Below are 17,935 nucleotides of genomic sequence, written 5' to 3'. Positions count from 1 at the left end.
GTTACTTTTTCAAAGAGCTGAATTTGTCAAGTTCCCAGTTCCAGAGCTGGAGAAGTGGTGACACGGTGCCTGCTGAGTGACTGAAATCTCACAGAGCGTGTGGGACAGATCGCTGCCAAACAAATGTATCAGAGCTGAGACAGCTTTGATACTTTTCCAGGAAATCCTGTCATGAAAAGCAGAACCCTACCAGGAGTGACAATGCTGGGAATGCAAAGCCACAGGACACACAGGCTTTGGCAACAGTAACAGCACAGCAGACCTCAAGCTGAGCGAATGTATAGTGTAGCTGTATATAAAAATAGACCGTCACAGCCTTGTTCCTGCACTGCCATAATGGGGCATCCTGCACAGATGTTCCAGACTGCCTGAGAAGATCCCATCTAGTTGCTCAAGATGTGTGATGTGTCTTCTAAACTTCTCACATGAACTAATATAACATCATTGTTTTCCCAAAAAAATTTTTAATCTGCCTTACAAGAAGTATTTGTTGTGTAGCCAACAGTGAAGCCTCAGCCACCAACAGAAAAAAATACTCCAAGTAAGTTTCCTTTCCTAAATTCCTTGCAGGATTTGCAGCAGCAGAAGCCCTGCAGCACAGCATGCCCAAGCCCTGTGTAGGCTGCCCAGCAAACTGGTCCTCACATGGAGGCGTGGAAGAAAAGAGATTCCTGCCTGCATTTACCTTCCAGGCACATCCTGTACGGGTGCCAGAAAGCTGCAGAGCTTGATTTTGATGTTACTTTCGGCTGTGAATGTAACTATTGGCCAAGGGTTCTCCCCACCCAGGGTACTACAGATCATCCAGTTCAACCCTCCTGCCCTGGGCAGGGATACCTTTAATTTTCCCAGGGTGCTCAGAGCCTCATCCAGCCTGACCCTGAACACTTCCAGAGGTAGGGTCTCCACAAGTTCTCTGGCCAACCTGTTCCAGTGTCTTGCCGCTCCCACGGTGATGAATTTTTTTTCTAATATCCAATCTAACCCTACTCTCTTTCCCTTTGAAGCCATTTCCCCTTGTCCTGTCACTACCTGCTCTTGTAAATGATGATGAAATTCAACTGCATGCTTTTAGAACAAAGCTTATAATTTTTATCTTCTTAATGCGGTTATAGGGATGATATCAGGATAAATTATGCTTAAAAGAAACGTATCGTTTGTATAACTAGTAAAAGAAAACAACCAGTATTTAATTATTTCTTGTCTAGGGGGTGCTAGAGGGCTGGCTACAGCTCCCATGACCCTCCTCTGAAGCGTGTGTTAGCTTCTTAACAGGTATGGTAATAAATACTTTCAGTCAATTTGTCTCTGCACACTGGCACGGAAATCTTTAAAAAAGTATTCACGAGTATTCCCATTCCTGGTGGTTTAGCAGCCGGTTCCACGCGTGGGTTTTATATCCCACAACATTTACTGCAAGTTAAAGCACCACAGGCATTATGTAAACACGTATTTGTGTGAGTGTTCATCCCGATGGCATCCAGGCAGTTATGCTGAGGGTACTTTTTGGAGCACAAATAACAGCTTGTCATGGTTTCTGTGACCAGCTGAGGTGCAGGATGTGGCCCCACTATTTTTAACATCTGCTGCTACACCCATTTGCAGTAAGAAAACATCCTGTGGGTGTTAGTGTAGGTGATGCAAACTTTTAAGTCTGGACAACTTCATTCTTGAAAGTTTTATAATTCTTCAAACTACCAGTACACAAGAAGGCTTTGCTTTAGCAAAACCTACCTAACATTTTTTTCTGATGTCATCAGCCAGTGTAAACTAAACCATTAGCAGGCCTCTTTAGTAATGGTAATTAAAAATATTTCTGGAAGTGTTCATGTGCTCCGTGAGGATTCTAAAGATTTCTCTGAGGGAGCCTCGGGGGGACTCTGGAACGGGATTTTGGTCCAGGAAAAGATCGCGCAGCTCAAGCCCAGACACTGTCGTGTGTACGAAGTAAATTTAATCCTCTGAATAACTTCGGTGGAGATACTGTTGCGTTCCTGTTGGAACACACACAGCAACAACACTGGAATAGCGCTGTATTTCCTGCTGGCCGCCCGGAAGCGTCTCCTCCCGTGACACCCAGCGCGGCAGCGACCGCCTCCCGCTTCCACCGGGCACATCCCGCGGCGGGGGGCCCGATCCGATCCGATCCGACCCGATCCGATCCGACCCGATCCGACCCGATCCGATCCGACCCGATCCGATCCGATCCGATCCGACCCGATCCGATCCGATCCGATCCGATCCGATCCGATCCGGTCCGATCCGACCCGATCCGATCCGGTCCGGTCCGATCCGGTCCGGTCCGATCCGGTCCGGTCCGATCCGATACATCCCGCCCCGCCCTTCCCCTCCCCTCCCGGCCCTGCCGCCGCCATTCCCTGCTTCCCGCCCGCCGGGTGAGTGCGGGGCTGTGGGAAGGGGAGGGGAAGGAAGGGGAGGGGAAGGAAGGGGAGGGATGGCGGCGACGAGGGCAGTGGGGTTGCGCTGCGGAGCCGCTGCGTGTCCTCAGAGCTGCCGTGTCCGCCTTTATTCCCGCTGCCTCCCAGGGAACGAGTCCCGGCAGCTGCCGGGCCGTGCGGGAACACGCGGTGTGCGAGTGACACTGGCGACACTGTGACAACAGCTGTCCCCGAGTGAGGCGGGAGCGGGGCCCTTCTGCTGCTCGGTTCTTCCTCCAGCCCTGCCGAGAAGGACCTGGGGGTGTGGGGAGGTGAGAAATGGGACCTGAGCCGGCCATGTGCGCTCGCAGCCCAGGCAGCCGATGGTGTGTCCTGGGCTGCACCCAAAGCAGCGTGTCCTGAGCGAGGGAGGGCATTCTGCCCCTCTGCTCCGCTTTCCTGAGACCCCACCTGGAGAGCTGCATCCAGCCCTGGGGTCCCAGCACGGGAAGGACAGGGACCTGTCAGAGCGAGTCCAGAGGATGCCACCAAGATGATCAGGGAGCTGGGGCACCTCTGCTATGAAGACGGGCTGAGGTGGGTCAGCCTGGAGGAGAGAAGGCTCTCCAGGGATCTTTTTGCAGCCTTTCAGTACTTAAATGCTGTTAGAAAAGACAGATAAAAGACTTTGCACCAGGGCCTGTAGCAACGGGACAAGGGGGAATGGTTTTACATTGCAAGAGAGTAGGTTTAGATTAGGTGTAAGGGAGGGTTTTTTTGGGTGAGGGTAGTGAGGCCCTGGTACAGCTTGCCCAGGGAAGTTATGGCTGCTGCATCCCTGGAAGTGTTCAAGGCCAGGTTGAATAAGGCTTTGACCAAACAGATCGAGTGGAGATGTCCCTGCCCATGGCAGGGGAATTGTGCCAGGTGGTCTCTTCCAACCCAAACCATTCTGTGGGTTTGCAGTTGTAATAACTAACAAAGCACTACAGAAAAGCACATGGTGTAAATGAAGCAGAGTTCTGTGAACAGTACATACCTGAATTTAACTTCATTAGATCAATGTGAGCAAGCTGAGAGGTTGAATGATGGCTTTAGGTCTGGAATTCAAAACCAGCAATTCAGGGTTGGTTGCATTTGTGTCCCTGACATTTGGGGAATGTCAGTTTTTGATCCTAGTGCCAGCAGCATCTTCAGATCTTGCTGTCAACCGGGGACTAATTTTCAGTCTTTAATTTTTTTAAGCATTCCCTTGCCTCATGTAGAACAGTGGCTTCCTGCTGCTGGGAATGTCCATCCTGCCAGGCAGGTGGTGATGTGAATTCCCTCCTGCAGGACTGAGGTGACCACAGGTTACTACTGAGGGAAGGCTGCTCCAGGAACTGCTGATGAAGCATTGCCCAGGAGCTGGGGGATCAGCAGGGTGTCCCGCTGCAAGGGAGAACTTAATGCTGCTTGGAATTACCAGAACTGGAGTTTTAAGTTTCATGATAAGGGATCTGTGCAAGTAAAAGCATCTCAGTACATTGATAGCATTTGCTTTTGGGAGTAAAGCTGCCATTTTTACTCAGTAGTGAAAGCATCAGCATGTTCTGACTCCTCATGGGTTGGCTTCTCAAACTCGCTCAGACGTGCCCAGAGTCAGGTTGAGGTGGCCAGCCCAGACCTGGCTGCTGGGCTGTGCTGCTCCAGGGCTTGGTGCTGGCTCATCCTCAGGGTGCTTAGCTCAGCTCCTCACGCAGGCTTCTACTGCTGCTCTGGGCTGCTCTGGGGGAGGAAATGCTGGAGCAGACTCGAGGCAAGTCTGTCTGCACGTGGTTTAGACCTACTGTTAACTCGATTGGTGCCTTAACTTTCCTGAGAACTAGGCAGCTAAACCAATTGTGAATTAACTTCTTTATTCTTGCATAATTGTACTCAACATACTGTGTACTTGGAAAAACAAAGTAAATGACTTTCAGCTTTAAAATTAAATGTCTGTACTTGTGTGAAAGAATTATTTTTATTCTGCATAAATCACAAATTTTGACAGCTTGGCAGAAATCAAAGCAGAATCTTGGCATTTTAGTTTTTAAACTGGTAAATTTTACAAGTTTTAAGCTTGTAGATCAGTAATTACATAGCATCAGCAGAAAGGCCTAACAATGTTCCCTCTTTTGTAAACTGGTACTGTTGAAGGAAGTGTAATAAGAATACAAATTTCTGATTCTGTCTCCACCTCTCTCTGCATGTTGCCACTAAATCTCTTAGAGCTGAATTGATTTTTTTAAAAAATACTTTGCAGCTCTGCTACAGATGACCACTTGACCACAGGTTCTTTGTGTGGGTGGGTTCCTGCGTTGGTAATGATCTGTTGGCTTCATCGCTGTTCTTTAGTATAAACTCAGCTGTGGGGTTTGAGCTCCTGCGAGCAAGGGTGTCAGGATTTCCAGGATTGTCCTGAGATTAAAGTATGCACGAGATGTCACTGAGATGATTTATTGCTGAATCAGTCTCATGTTTATTGAAGGGTGAGACAGAAGAGTCATTACGAGCAGCATCTCTAATCTCAAAGGCAGTAGTCACAGTAACCATAGCAGAAGCGGTAGGCCTGGCAGCTGCAGCAGGTACAGATGCCAGGTAGCAGCAATTCAGTGAGGCAGCAACAGCTTGCTGGAGAAGCAGCAGCCCACCTCACTATGTGTCTACAAGGCTTTTTATAACTTTTTTAGCCAATAAGCAAATGCCACAAAGCTTGCTACACATTTGTACCAATCAACGCTGTATAATTTTGCCGCAATGAGGACTTTCTTATCCAATAAACGTATTGCTATTATAGCCTATTGCACAAGCTTATACTAATACAGCTTAACTTTCTAGGAAACTTTACTATAAAACTTATTAAACTCAAAACTCTTTACCCTTTTATTTATCACTATTATTTCTTGTATAAAGTATATTTTTACTACATTTCTACTCTTATAAGGCATATTTATTTCAAAACTACAAAACTGCATTTGCTTTAATTTTGCAAAAGCTTATTGCTCTAAGTCAGGCAGTCTTCGCCAAGGCTGCAAATCGTAACATGTATCCATTTCAGTGTCATTTGTGTATTCTGTCAGCACCTGCAGGCTCTCTGTGAGAGAGCTCCCTGCAGCTCCATTTCCCACACAAGGGCTCCCAGCAGAGCCCTTTGCAGTTTGCTAGGTTTGAGAGAGGATTGGAGGCCTGCTTGGAGCAAGTTGTGAGCCCCTGAACCCACTGCTGTTCCCAGTATACTCTGATATCCCACTGGATAAGGCAAGAGTTGCTGCTCTGATCCTGTGGGCTCTTGAGGTTGTGTTGCTGGCTGACTGTTCTGGGTCTCTCTCCTCTTGGACAGGAAGATGCCCAGGAAAGGAGGGAAGCATGCTGACATGGTGAAGGGAACACAGGCACAGTGTAAACGGCCCAAGTTGGACACAGCTGGTTCTCCATCAGTCCTGCGTTTTGAGAGCCCAGACAGCCTCTTCAGGAGCCTGATCTCTCCCATGGAAGAAGAGGTGTTTTTCAGGGAGTACTGGGAGCAAAAGCCACTGCTCATTCAGAGGAATGATGCCCTGGTGGCTGCTTACTACCAGTGCCTGTTCCAGCTGTCAGACCTGATGGAGCTGTGCAGCCAGGGCCTGTACTATGGGCGAGATGTAAATGTCTGCAGGTGTGTGAACGGGAAAAAGAAGGTTTTAAATAAAGAAGGTAGAGTGAATTACATGCAGCTGAAGAAGGATTTTGACCAGAAAAAGGCAACAATACAGTTTCATCAGCCTCAGAGATTTAAGGTGGGATTGTTTCGTTGTAATTAATGCTTGCTTTATAATGTGGTGTGGCTTTTGCTGAGTGGCACTAGACATGGCTTCATATCTGCCCCCAGGGGAGGTAGTTGGCATTGATGACCTGCTGAAATCTGTACATGAACTGTATGAAAATACAGTTTAGACTTCAGCACTGCCCATCATGTTTCAGTGCTCTACAGTAAGAACAAAATCTAATTTATGCTATAATATTTTTCTGTAATATTAAGTATTCTTTTTAAATGTGTATAATTGATGATCAGGCATCTGGGCTTAAATTATCTCTTCTGCCCCACATTTCCTTGTGCAAACAGGGGCTTTTGTACCTCTTCCCTTTAATCAGGGGTGAGGTGTGAAACCAAGTGAAGTATTTCCAGGACACTCCACCATTCTTGCCAGTGGATTAGCATTGAATTGCACCATGGAAATGACAGCCCCGTTTTAGCTGAGTGTCCTCAGTCTTTGTCTATGGGAAGGAGACAGTGGTGCTGCTCAGTTGTAAAGGATTTGGATGCTTGTAGGTACTTGGATTTAGGCAGTCCTTTTTGGTCCCAAGGTGTCAACACAGTGTAATTGAGAGGTGGATCCAAATAAGGACCCAAATACACAGCTGGGTCCCATGTGGAGTGAGACTGACTGATCCCAGTTCTTGGCATCTCCTGGTGTTTCCCTGTCACATGTTGGGTGTGGATAAGTAAAGTCTGTGCTTTGTGGTGATGCGATGTTTTTATTGTATTTTTCTATGTTCTTTGTACTCCAATGGTTCTTCCCTACCTTCCCCACTCCTACTCCCAGTTGGTCTGCCCCAGATCCAAGCCGCTCCCCCAGTGCTCCCAATATGGTTATCCACTCCCTTTGTTCTGGCACCTTCCCTATCAATCACCCAAACCCCTCCTGGAGTTCTGGATTGTTCTGTGTCTGTCACCCGAGCCCTCCCTAACTACCCTTCTATGGTCCCCGTCAGTCCCTCGAGACCCTGCCCCCTCGGGTACCTCCCCCCTTGGAAATCCCCTAAACCTCGAGGCCCCATTGGGGCATGTGGCCCCTCTCCCTCCACCCACCAAGGCCATTGGACCAGATGTGAGTGCTTCCCTCCAGCCTCCCTCCCTCCGGATCTGCCTGTTGGTCCCAGTTGGGTTACTCCCCCTGTTCCACCCCCCTTTATAAGGTGTAGCAGCACTGCAGCTGTTGCTTGTTTGCTGTGGATCCCCTCCAAAGAACTTGGATTACCTCCCGTGGCAAGGCTCCCTGCTACTTTTTATCTGTCCCTTCACCAAGGGCTGCTGGCTGCCCCAGTGCCTGGAGCCTGTGCTCCCCTGGGTAGAGCAGAGGCTTCAGAGGAGCAGCTCTAAAGCTCCGTGCCTCGGGCTGCTCCCCGCTCCTGCGGCACACCGCTGGAGCCAGCCTGGGCAGTGGACAGCAGCGGTCACTGTGACAGTGCTTGAATATTCCCAACACTTGGAGTCACTTGTAAGAGGTGTCTAGCCTTTGTGTTAGTCTCTCTTTGATGTGAGTCCTGCATGTGTTTATTTTCTTAGGGTGTTTTGCTGTTTGTGGGATGATGGGTAGTTTATTCTCCTCTGTTTAGCCTCATTTTTGCCTGGTTTTGCAGCCTGGAGGTGGTACAGGGAAGAGAGCAAACATCAGTGCTCTGTTGAGGCACGAGACTTTTTGCTTTACCCATTACTTTCATGGCAGATCTCCTTTGCTTCTGCAGTGCTTGCCTTCAGGAGAAACTGCTTCCCAGGCTTGGTGTTCCCATGGGGATGTCACCATTCTTCCCCAGCAATGGGCTGGTGGCAGCCAGGCTTGGCTGAGCTCTTCAGCAGTAACAGCATCTTTTTTTTTTTTTTTTGGGTATAGGATGAACTGTGGAAGATTCAGGAGAAGCTGGAGTGCTACTTTGGGTCTCTGGTGGGCTCCAATGTTTACATCACTCCCCAGGGGTCTCAGGGCCTTCCCCCTCACTACGATGATGTTGAGGTAGGACACTACCACCTTGTCTGTGGAACCCTTTGTGGGCTCCTGACACTGGATGCCTCTATGTGTGCTTCCGCCTCTTCCCCAAACAAACATTCTAGAAAGACTTCTGTTTTTCCACTGAAAACTTAGGGTAAATATTTGCAAGTGTTTACTTATATAGTTTTGCTGAAAGTGTACTGATAGTAATGGCTAAGTTTAAGTGACTGGAGAGAAACAGGGATTTCCAAATTCGGGATAAAACGGATCACACTTCACGGCTCTTCTTTCTGTTGTCTCTAAATGCAACGCAAAAATTTAGTTCAAAAAGGTAAATTTCTGTATTTAGGTATCTAAAAAGTAATGTGAATGGAATCGTATTTGCCATGCTGGGAATAGCTGAGAGCAGGGATGGGGAAAACCTGTGTTTATCAGAAAAACAACCTGTACCACTATTTCTGTCCCTGGTTTCTGGCTTGCTTCCACAGACTTGGCAAGTTAGAAGATAATTTAAAACACCTGGTGAGTTGGATCTGTGAGGGGCAGCAGGGCTTCCTTAGGCCCCTCCCCCAAAAATTTGGATTTCTGGTCTTTTGCAGGTGTTCATCCTTCAGCTGGAAGGAGAGAAGCACTGGCGACTCTACAAACCAACGGTGCCTTTGGCTCGGGAATATAACGTTGAGTCAGAAGATAGGATTGGGAATCCCACACATGAGTTCATATTAAAGGTGCCATAATTTAATTGCTTCAGGTGGTCTGGGCTGTGGTAGCCAGAAAGGTAGTCATGTTTGGTAGGCTCTTGGAAGTAGCTGTGAGACCAAATTTAAGGACAATAAGATTAAAATGGAATCAGATTTCATCACTATTGCTTTATGAACTTTCTCTTTGTGCTGCTGTTTATAGGATAAGCCATAAGTGAACTGATTTTTTCCTTTGTGGAGGGAATTTCATGTGTTTTGCAATTCTTTCTTGTCTTGACTTTCCTGATCTAAAATTTGTTTTCAGTGTGGATATTAAATTTACATAGGTGAGAAGATAGGGGAGGAGGAAGGTTCTACTTGGTTTTTAAAGTGTTTTAACTAAAAATTTCAGACAGCATTTTTGTAACAGGTTAGGATTTTTATAGCCTCTTTGACTTCTCCTGTGGAACACTGGCCTTTTTCTTTTGATGTGATCTGACCAAAATCCCATGGCACTGCTCCTCTCCCAGCCCACAGAAATGGCAGCAGGTTCATCTCAGCTGCTTCTTTGTCCCCTTCCTGCATCTCAGCTCATGTTCTAGCACGTTAAAAACCTGTGTTTGCAGACAGGTGCAGAGCAAATATTGACAGGAGGTTGGAAAGTTGGAGGTGTTGGACTTCTGGCTTAGAGTGCTTTATGTTACTGAAGTGTACATTGGAGAATTGCTCGATTTTGTGATTTTAAAGAACATGTGTTGTCAGTCTGTCTGCTCAGAGAGTACTTTCTCTGTTTGGATGGCAGTAAGGTTTGACCAAGTGGCCTAAATGTATCAATTCTCTTTCATTTTCCTGCAGCCGGGTGACTTACTGTACTTCCCAAGAGGGACAATTCACCAGGCTGACACTCCTCATGGGATCTCCCATTCAACACATGTGACCATCAGCACCTACCAAAACCAGTAATTCCTCTTTACTTCTTGTTTTGCATTGCTTTCCTCCACCAGATGATGTGTGTGAATAGTAGAGACTTGAAGCTGGTGTTTCAAGGAAATGATGTCCTGTTTCTTAAAAAAAATAACCTTGTAATGAGCTCTACTTGAGTCTTTTGTGTGTTCATCCTATTTAGTCCTTGTGGGGTCTGTTTTGCTGTGGGTATTGCAGGGGTAGGGCATGTCACCTTCCCTCCAGAAACGTGGTGACATGGAATATATGTAGATACCCCACTGTTACACAGGTGCCTTGCTGTTAGGGACAGAATCTACGTGTTGAGGTAGCAGTAATTGAAGTTTTGGGGTTTGAGGGAAGGAGGGGAGCGAGACCATTGTTTGAAGCAGCCTCTTTGCCAGGTCTTCATGCAGCAAGCTTGATTGCTTTTTAATTGCCTTTTTTATTATTTACCAGCTGGAGGCTTTAATGTGGAAGATAATGTTACAACTGCAAACTCACTGTTGTGTTTGAAAAAAACCCTCACCAGTGGCTGAAGTTGCTGTTCATTTCATAATCCAGATAAAGAGCCATGGGTTATTCCTTTCCTCGGGTTTTCTCCTGTATTTGATGGTCATCCACACCTCTTCTGACAGATTCTTCTGCGCAAATATTTTCTGCTAATCTGTGTTTTTCATCTCCTACCCCATGCAGAGTCAGATTTCTTTTGACACAGGTCAGGTCCTTGTCCCCCCCATTGAAACATTGTTATCACACAGGGAAATCCTGCTACTGCCACCTAATCAGCTTCTCAGGCTTGGAGTTACTAGCCTGAGTTTGGGATTTCTTGGATTGGGAAGGATTCCTGTTATCTGCCAAACAGGGCCAAACAAGTTTGGGCATATTTTAGATCATTGTGAGATGAATCTCTAACCACCAGCTGTGCCACTGTGGAAGCCCAGGGTGTCAGGTCGGTGCTGCTGGTAACTCTTCCTGTGGCCAGTGTGCACAGCAGGGTTTGTCCAGCTGGATCTGCATGGATTCATTGGTCAAGCCCTGCTGGCAAGCCAAGGATTCAGCTTCTTACAATGGGTTTGCTGGAGATCTACAGCCTTGTGTGGAGTCAGTGCAGTTTCTCCATGGCTGCATCAGGCCAAGGCCAGTCCAGTGCGTGACTTGTCAGGAGCACATTCCCTGGGGATGTCTGTCATGGGTGAGGACAGGAGCAGGACAAGCTTCAAGACTGCTCTTCTTCCAAGGTTAAAAAGTGGAATCATCATCCGTTAAGGTTATTGGCAATGAAGTGTAAGAGCCTTCCTCTGCCCCTGCTGTCAGCAAGTGTAGGTAAAATAAGCAGCAGTCCTGGTGTTTTGATTTGGCCTGTAGATGGAAGTAATATGTGGAAACATTTCCTTGGAAAATTGAAGAGAATTTGAAAATAGCTGTGAAGGAAGTACTGGTGGAGGTGGCACTGCCAGGTATTTCTAGGCATCAAGACAGAAGGGACATCTCTGTAGGCTGGGGCAGATCCCAGCAGGCAGAGCAGTGTGCACATGTGGGATGTGGAGGGCAGTTTGGAAAAGCAGTGAGTAGCTGAAGACACTTGCTGGCAGATGGGAGCTGGGGGCAAGAGAAGCAGTAAGAAGTAGATGTCCAATTCCTTTTATTGGCCAGTGTTCTTCCTTCCCACTGGGTAGCAGACAGTGAAACATTTGAGTAGAGATGATAAAAAAGAGCCTATAATAAATACTAATTGTTTTACATCTTAACACTACTTTAGTTAGGGAAAAAACTTTGTGTGTTTTATTTCAGTAACTTTTTTTTTTTTCTTCCTTCCTATCCTCCAGCTCTTGGGGAGATTTCTTACTGGATGCAATTCCTGGCCTTGTGTTTGATACAGCAAAAGAGGATGTGGTGCTGCGGATGAGCATTCCAAGGCAACTGCTCATGGTTAGTAGGTGGGACTCAGGGAATAATGGTGCATCCACGTGCTCTGTCAGACAGACAAAGTTCCTGTTGGGCCAAGCTTTTGAATCTTTAAAAGTTAGCAAAGCTGTGAATTGTTGTGGGACCTTCTTATGCTGGTGCTGTCATGCTGCTGCTCAGCTTGTCAGTGTGCAGGAGGAACAAGGGTCTCTTAACTGCACTTGCAAGTCCTTTAGCCCCCAGAGCAAGGGAGAGTGAGCTCCAGCTTTGATTTGTGAACAGCTCGTGGGGAATGTGTAAAAGAAAGCTTGGTTTGGGACTAAGCAAAGATAAAAGAGGAGGGTCCAGATTTTCACTGCTTTGCTGCACTGCATTAGGCCTGGTCTGTTCAACTTGACTTCTGTCTGGCTGTTCAGCAGGTGAACACAGCTGACTCCACCAAAAAGCTGAGCAGCCTTTTGAGAAGGCTTGCAGACCATCTGGAGAGCTCCGGGGAACTGAGATCATCCGACATGAAGAAGGATTTCATTATGCACCGGTTGCCTCCGTGCTTGGGATGCGACTCTGATCCTTTGACTCCAGGTAGAGTTTGAGCTTCCTAATAGTGGCTGATGTGATGGTAGTGGCCAAGTCTGCCTCTTAAAACTTGTAGCATTTCATGGCAGGCCAAGATCACAGTCTAGGCCCAGCTTTGTGTGGCCTGGCTCTCCCTGTGTGTGTTTGCACACCTCTGTTGTTTAATTCCCAGTATCTGGGTGGGAGAGATAATAAAGTGAAATAAAGGTTATCCTAGAATTAAAAAAATCTTTCTCCTTTCTCCCTCCACCACAAGTTTGAGAATGTGTGGGTGTGGAAACACAAGTTAACAAAAAATTCTGGCTACAAGAGAATGGGTAGTGCACAGAGGGGGCTCAATTTGTACCATGTCTGGTTTTCTTCCTTTCTAAGGGAGGATTTATTTTTCTTAGGTGGGAAATTGCCAAAAATAGATAGCAAAATCAAACTGCAGTTTAGAGACCATGCTATCATCACTGTGGAACCAGATCAGGAGAATGCTGTAAGTATAAGAAGCCCCCCTTGTATGCCTGGGGTGGGGAGTGGGAGGCATGTCAATTGTTGCTCTGTTGTACTAAAAGGGTTGTGCAGTTCTGCTTGGTTGGATCCTGCATCCCATTATTGCTGTTAGGAGATTCTGGGGCTGTTTGCTGAGCAGTGAAACTGCACATTCCAGCCTTCTGGAGGGAGGTACAGAATTACGTTCAGTCTGTGATTCTGCATGGCTTTTATCTGAGCTTACATGGGCTAGATCATTACCGCAGTTAAAATGGCCTCTGGCTAACAGAATTTTTAAAAATTGTGTTTAAGAACAGGAAGAAGTTATAAAATTAGGGCTCCTGAAGAGAGGGAATTCTCTTGGTTGCATTTAGTCTTCACTGCTGAGTTCTCTCTGTATCTAACTGGGTGACAGTGTCACTGCTGAGTTGTTCCACAGCATAGATGCTCTAAGTTGTTCCACAGCATAGATGCTGGCATCTTGTATCATTCTGTGTTTATGCTGCTGCTTATCTGTGAAGGTTTATTAGTATGAAAGTGTAGAAGTGCTTTTTGTTATCTTAATTAAAAAAAAAAAAAGAGGGGGGGACATACACCCAGGATGGATTACCTTGTACAGTTTTGGGTTTGTTTTTTTTTCTTTTTTCATGAGTGGAATGTTTCCCTCCAAGAAAAACACACCAGAACTTTCTGATTTTTCTCCATGTTATTTGTGTCCATATTGCTGTGAGACTGTGCAGGGTTTGGAAACTTCCAGTTATTTTTGCAACCAATTTGCACAGCTTTGACCCAAGTTTAATAATGGGCATGTGATTTTTAAGAGACTGATCTGTCTCAGACTGGAGATTTATTGATGCACACCTGTTCATTAAGACTTTTTAGGAGAACTGCCCTCAATGGCCTATATTCTACACAGCATCAGTCCTATGACTCGAGCAGGGGCAGTTTTAAGGCAGAAGGTTGTAAATAAATTTTCAGCAGTGTTTTGGAGAGTCCCTTTTTGCTGGGAGGTGGTTGTGGGGTCATTCAGTTGAGAAGGTGACTTGCTTTCCTTGCTGTAACAGTGGGCTCTGGAATTAAGGAGCTGGCACTGGACTGAGATGAGTGTGTGAGGGTGTGGATCACCTGTAACCATTTTCTTCCTACTGTCTTTCAGGATGAAATTCGCAGGGAGATGGTTTATGTGTATCATTCCTTAAAGAACAGGAGAGAAACTCACATGATGGGGACCGAGGATGACACTGCCAGTGAGGACGGCCTGGCACAGGTTTGTTCCTGCAAACACACCCCAAAAGGGTTTCCCACTGTGGTTTTCAGCACCCAGAGCTTTTCATTCCTAAAGTACCTGGATGAACCGAGGCAGCAATACAGGCACTGAACAGCAGAACTAAGTAATGTGATCTCATACTTAATTAACAATTTGAGATGTTAACGGGATGTCTTGTGCATGCCCCATTTCCCAGTTAGCAAAGCTCCTGGAGCAACTAAAATCATCTCTTACCTGTGTGTCCTTCAGCAGGTCCTGTCTGAGGCTGCTGGAGATGTAGCACATGTTCCATGGTGATCACTGCATCTCATTTCTGCCACGTTCAGCCTGTGTTAGATTCTGTATCCACTGGAACAGTGTGTGCAGGGCTGCTCACTTCAGGCTGGGGTGGGTCAGCACTGGGTGTAAAGACCTCACTCTTCTACTGAAATGTAATTCAGATCTGCACAACTCCACCAAAGAGGCAGAACAGAGCAGAGCCTGGCCCTGGCTTGGCCATTGCTGCAAGGCTTTTATTTTCTGTTTAAAGTAAATCTCACTGCTCCTCTGGAGCTGAGGTTTTACACTGGCACCTCAGCAGCACAAACACATCCCAGGATCGTCCTTCCTGCCCTTCCTGGGAATGAAGGTCCTCTGTGCTTCTGTGCCAGCTAGAAATAAACTTCTGCGACCTTGTTAAAATAATGGGTAGGATTAGGCAAGAATGTAAATTTAAAATTATTTTTTTCTTCCATATGGAAGCCACAGGAGGAAGCAGCATGCCATAAACATCCCTACCTCATACAGTGTGCTAGAGCATAGAAGAGTAACTTCTCAGTAAAATAGGGCTGGATAAAACTCTGTCTTTTGGAGGCTGCTCTCTGGAACAGCAGAGTGCTGTGGGAAGGGAGCACATTCCTGCTGCTCCCTCCCCACAGCCTCACACACTGTTGTGTAATAAAGTCACTGCACTTTGCTGAAGGGTTGGTTCCTGTCACTTTTTCCCCAGCAGACGCATGGGCTGCGGTTCCCTTTGTCACACTTGGATGCACTGAAGCAGATCTGGAGCAGCAGCACTGTTAATGTTAAAGAGCTTAACCTTACCTCAGATGAAGAGAAAGAAAACCTTGCCTTGTCACTATGGACTGAATGTCTGATTGAAGTTCTTTGATGCTTCTGTGAGTTTCTGGCTATTAAGAGAGCAAGGCTTATTAAATTAGTTTTTTTTAGTCCATCCAGCCTCTGGTTTGTAGTGCTGACAAAGCATTGCAATATCTGTACTTCACTGCTTTCTGGTGCCAAATGGTACCTGTCTTTCCACACTTTTGGGAAACTGGGCATGGGGAAAAACAGGTAAGTGAGCCACAGCTCCAGGTCTGTGGCTGGATGAAGTCAAACCTAAGTAACACCAGTGCTGTGGTGTCCCTTTCCCTCTGGAGAGCTGCTGGGGTGTGTAGGACATCTAAAGTTATGCATGGAACAGGCTCCAGAACCTTGGGCATAAAACATTAACTTGTTTTTTCATTTGTAAAGTTCATCAGCAGGAAAATCTGTTTGTTCTGTTTGATTGCCCTGACAGAACAAAAGCTTCTTGGTAAAAGCTGCATGGGCTGTTCCCACAGGGAGAAGACTTTGCTCAAGAAAACCCCTTTTCCCTCAGAACAGCCATCCTTGGAATAAACAAACAATAATATTTAACCTCTACCTCCCCTAGCACCAATTTCAAGTGAAAATAACCCAAAAGCCTGAAGCTGGAATCTGTATCTTCTATGTTCACTTGGATGGGTTTTGATGAGACTGGTGCAGTTACTTTAATACTTCATTGATTTTTAATATGCAATGTCATGTAACAGCACAGCCACATACTCAATTTCCTTATCCCCCTTTTTTGGCCATTGGAAAAGCAGTATTTTACAGGAATGTGCTCAGCATCTGCTAAAAACTATTGCTTAGCTTGTTTAAAAAGAAACCAACCAGCAAAATGTTTCTCCTAAAAAGTTTTATACAGTTAAAATATACATGCTTTAGCATTGTACATTCAAGGTCCCTTAAGTAAAAAAGCCTGCTTTACTTTGTTATGCAACACTGAGACACCAATGATTTAGTCATTCTTCATTTAAAAAACTACAACTTTTTACACAGGCTTTTAAAATTTCATATGGAAAGTCACATGCAGAACACTTGCTGTACTGACTTACATGGAAAAAAGCTTAAGTGCTTTAGTTGAAAAAAAATATACATACATTTGAGGTTCTGTTACTCAAACAGCAGATTTATGATAATTTTAGAATATAAAATAGTAAGTGCAAGAAGATTTTTTTTTTAAATAGTACTATATAGAACTCCATTTCATACAAAAATAGACATCCATATATTTTATTTCTATGGCAAACTTAGAGTTACGTCTTTCTTTGGGGATGATCCTGTTTGAGTGCACAGCTGGCATAGTTACAGCTTTTGGAATCTAAAATATCTGAATTCAGCTAACCTGAACTCTTTAAATAGTCCTAGAAATACATACCCTGAATATACAAATGCTGGGGGAAAAAAAAATATTTTCCATGAAGATTAATTTAGTGATGAAGCCAGGGAACTACTTCTCTTCCCTGTCAGGTGTTCACAGCCTTACAAGGGGCTGTGGTTGGTCAGTGTTCAGCCAGGAAAATACTTTTTAAGCACCACATGCAGTCAGTGAGGTCTGTGGCTCTGAAGGGAGCAATAGCTGTGCTTGCATAGTGTGGGAATTGAGGAGAGCCCTGGCACACCAAGCTCTGGCCCATCAATTCTCCTTTGTGCCACAGTGATGCTGATGCGCAGCCACACTGGGAATGTGAAGCCAGCCCTGGACTGCAGGCTACTGGCACCTTTGGATCATGCCAAGGTGAGTTGGTTTCTGCAGGAAGATGTGGTTTCCGGGCCAAATAACATGGTATTAAATTAAGCTATTTACACTGAAACAAAATACAGCTACAGTTAAAATCAGAGCTGCAAGTGCAGCTTAGCCCTTGTGGAAGTGCCCCTGATCCAGGACCAGCGACCCCTGCTTTGATACACACACATATGGTTCTGTGTTAAAGGTGATCTTAAGGGGCAACTCCCGATTTCCAGGGTAAGAAACAGGCCACAGGTCAGGAAAAACAGTTCCCAAGACTGGAAATTTGGTGCTGTTAATAGCAGAGAAGACAAAAGGCTTACCAGTATCATTTAGGGGGCAAAAGGCCCTGCTATTGCCTCATTTCACATGCTGAGCTGGAATTCCAGTTCAAAGGTGTCCATATGAGCAAAATATATTGCATTTTAGTGAGAGACATGATTCAGGATGGCTTGGAGCCTAAGCAGTTCCACTTGGGACATAAAAGCCCAACTCTAGTTCCTTGAAGCTCATCAGTGCATTCACTCCTCAGCGAGCTTCCAGCAGTGTGAGAGGAAGGTAAAGAGCAATCCTGAAGAGCCTCTCCCCTGTTCTCTTGCACTTCCCCTCCTGCAGAACCTCTGCCTACTCTTTTGCATTTACCTTTCATACTTCAGATGAAGAGTAATGGTGACTTTCACAGGAGCAGCCTCTGAAGAATCACCTTCCCTGCAGAGAGACATTGGATCAACCTCCCATCTTCCAGCTTTGTGCAAAATTCAGTTCTTTAAGGAGCTGGTGTTTGGCATGAAGGAAAACAGAGAGGAGCTGCTGCTTATGGTTCCAGTGGTGTGTGACTTCAGTAGTTGGGTTCTTTTTTCCCCTCCTCTCGATGTTGGTAGCCCACAAAAAGTCCATCTCTGGGGTGGGCTTTACTCACAATATTTCAATATCCCATTTCTGTGAAGGTTTGTTTTCTATTGGCTGATTCATAATGATGTGATTCTTGTCATAGTAATTTCCTCCTTAAAAACAAAAGGAAATCATGAAGGAAAAGTTTTTGAAAGAAATGCTCATAAAAATTAGACATAATCTTCAAGAAGTGTGAC

At 45.8% G+C, this 17,935-nt stretch overlaps 2 protein-coding genes across 9 annotated transcripts in view; one reads left to right on the top strand and one right to left on the bottom strand.

The window, feature by feature from the left end:
- The first annotated feature begins 107 nt into the window (after nucleotides 1-107).
- On the top strand, nucleotides 108-17,085 carry LOC121673386 (ribosomal oxygenase 2-like). Of its 8 annotated transcripts, XM_042046664.1 has the most exons (11): nucleotides 2,722-2,975; nucleotides 5,740-6,175; nucleotides 8,051-8,170; nucleotides 8,746-8,874; nucleotides 9,682-9,785; nucleotides 11,598-11,700; nucleotides 12,093-12,258; nucleotides 12,645-12,733; nucleotides 13,886-13,996; nucleotides 14,985-15,160; nucleotides 15,206-17,085. In XM_042046664.1, exons 1-10 carry the CDS (start codon nucleotides 2,932-2,934, stop codon nucleotides 15,144-15,146), a joined length of 1,464 nt encoding a protein of 487 aa, XP_041902598.1. In that variant the 5' UTR covers nucleotides 2,722-2,931; the 3' UTR covers nucleotides 15,147-15,160; nucleotides 15,206-17,085. The 8 variants fall into 8 exon arrangements, with proteins under 8 accessions (XP_041902603.1, XP_041902601.1, XP_041902602.1 ...); XM_042046669.1 differs by lacking the exon at nucleotides 2,722-2,975 and adding an exon at nucleotides 108-541 and having other exon boundaries at nucleotides 14,985-15,209; XM_042046667.1 differs by lacking the exon at nucleotides 2,722-2,975 and adding an exon at nucleotides 2,312-2,396 and having other exon boundaries at nucleotides 14,985-15,209.
- LOC121673385 (very large A-kinase anchor protein-like) overlaps nucleotides 15,958-17,935 on the bottom strand; it is an 83,965-nt gene continuing 81,987 nt past the window's right edge. Inside the window, exon 23 of the mRNA XM_042046662.1 lies at nucleotides 15,958-17,851. Coding sequence (XP_041902596.1) covers nucleotides 17,763-17,851 — 89 coding nt within the window. The 3' untranslated portion in view covers nucleotides 15,958-17,762. The remainder of the gene's footprint in view (nucleotides 17,852-17,935) is intronic.

The sequence above is a fragment of the Corvus kubaryi genome, unplaced genomic scaffold (genome assembly GCF_017639235.1).
Source record: "Corvus kubaryi isolate FWS band 111438036 unplaced genomic scaffold, C.kubaryi_AGA036_p1.0 65375, whole genome shotgun sequence".
Lineage (NCBI taxonomy): Eukaryota > Metazoa > Chordata > Aves > Passeriformes > Corvidae > Corvus > Corvus kubaryi.
This window is presented reverse-complemented; position numbering and strand designations above follow the sequence as displayed.

What these genes read in the sequence shown, in the direction of transcription:
- LOC121673386 (XM_042046664.1), top strand. Translation starts at nt 2,932, where the DNA reads ATGATCAGGGAGCTGGGGCACCTCTGCTATGAAGACGGGCTGAG. An exon ending in TTCCAAGGCAACTGCTCATG is followed by an intron (nt 11,701 to 12,092) that starts GTTAGTAGGTGG and finishes CTGGCTGTTCAG; the next exon opens with CAGGTGAACACAGCTGACTC. An exon ending in GTGAGGACGGCCTGGCACAG is followed by an intron (nt 13,997 to 14,984) that starts GTTTGTTCCTGC and finishes CTTTTTCCCCAG; the next exon opens with CAGACGCATGGGCTGCGGTT.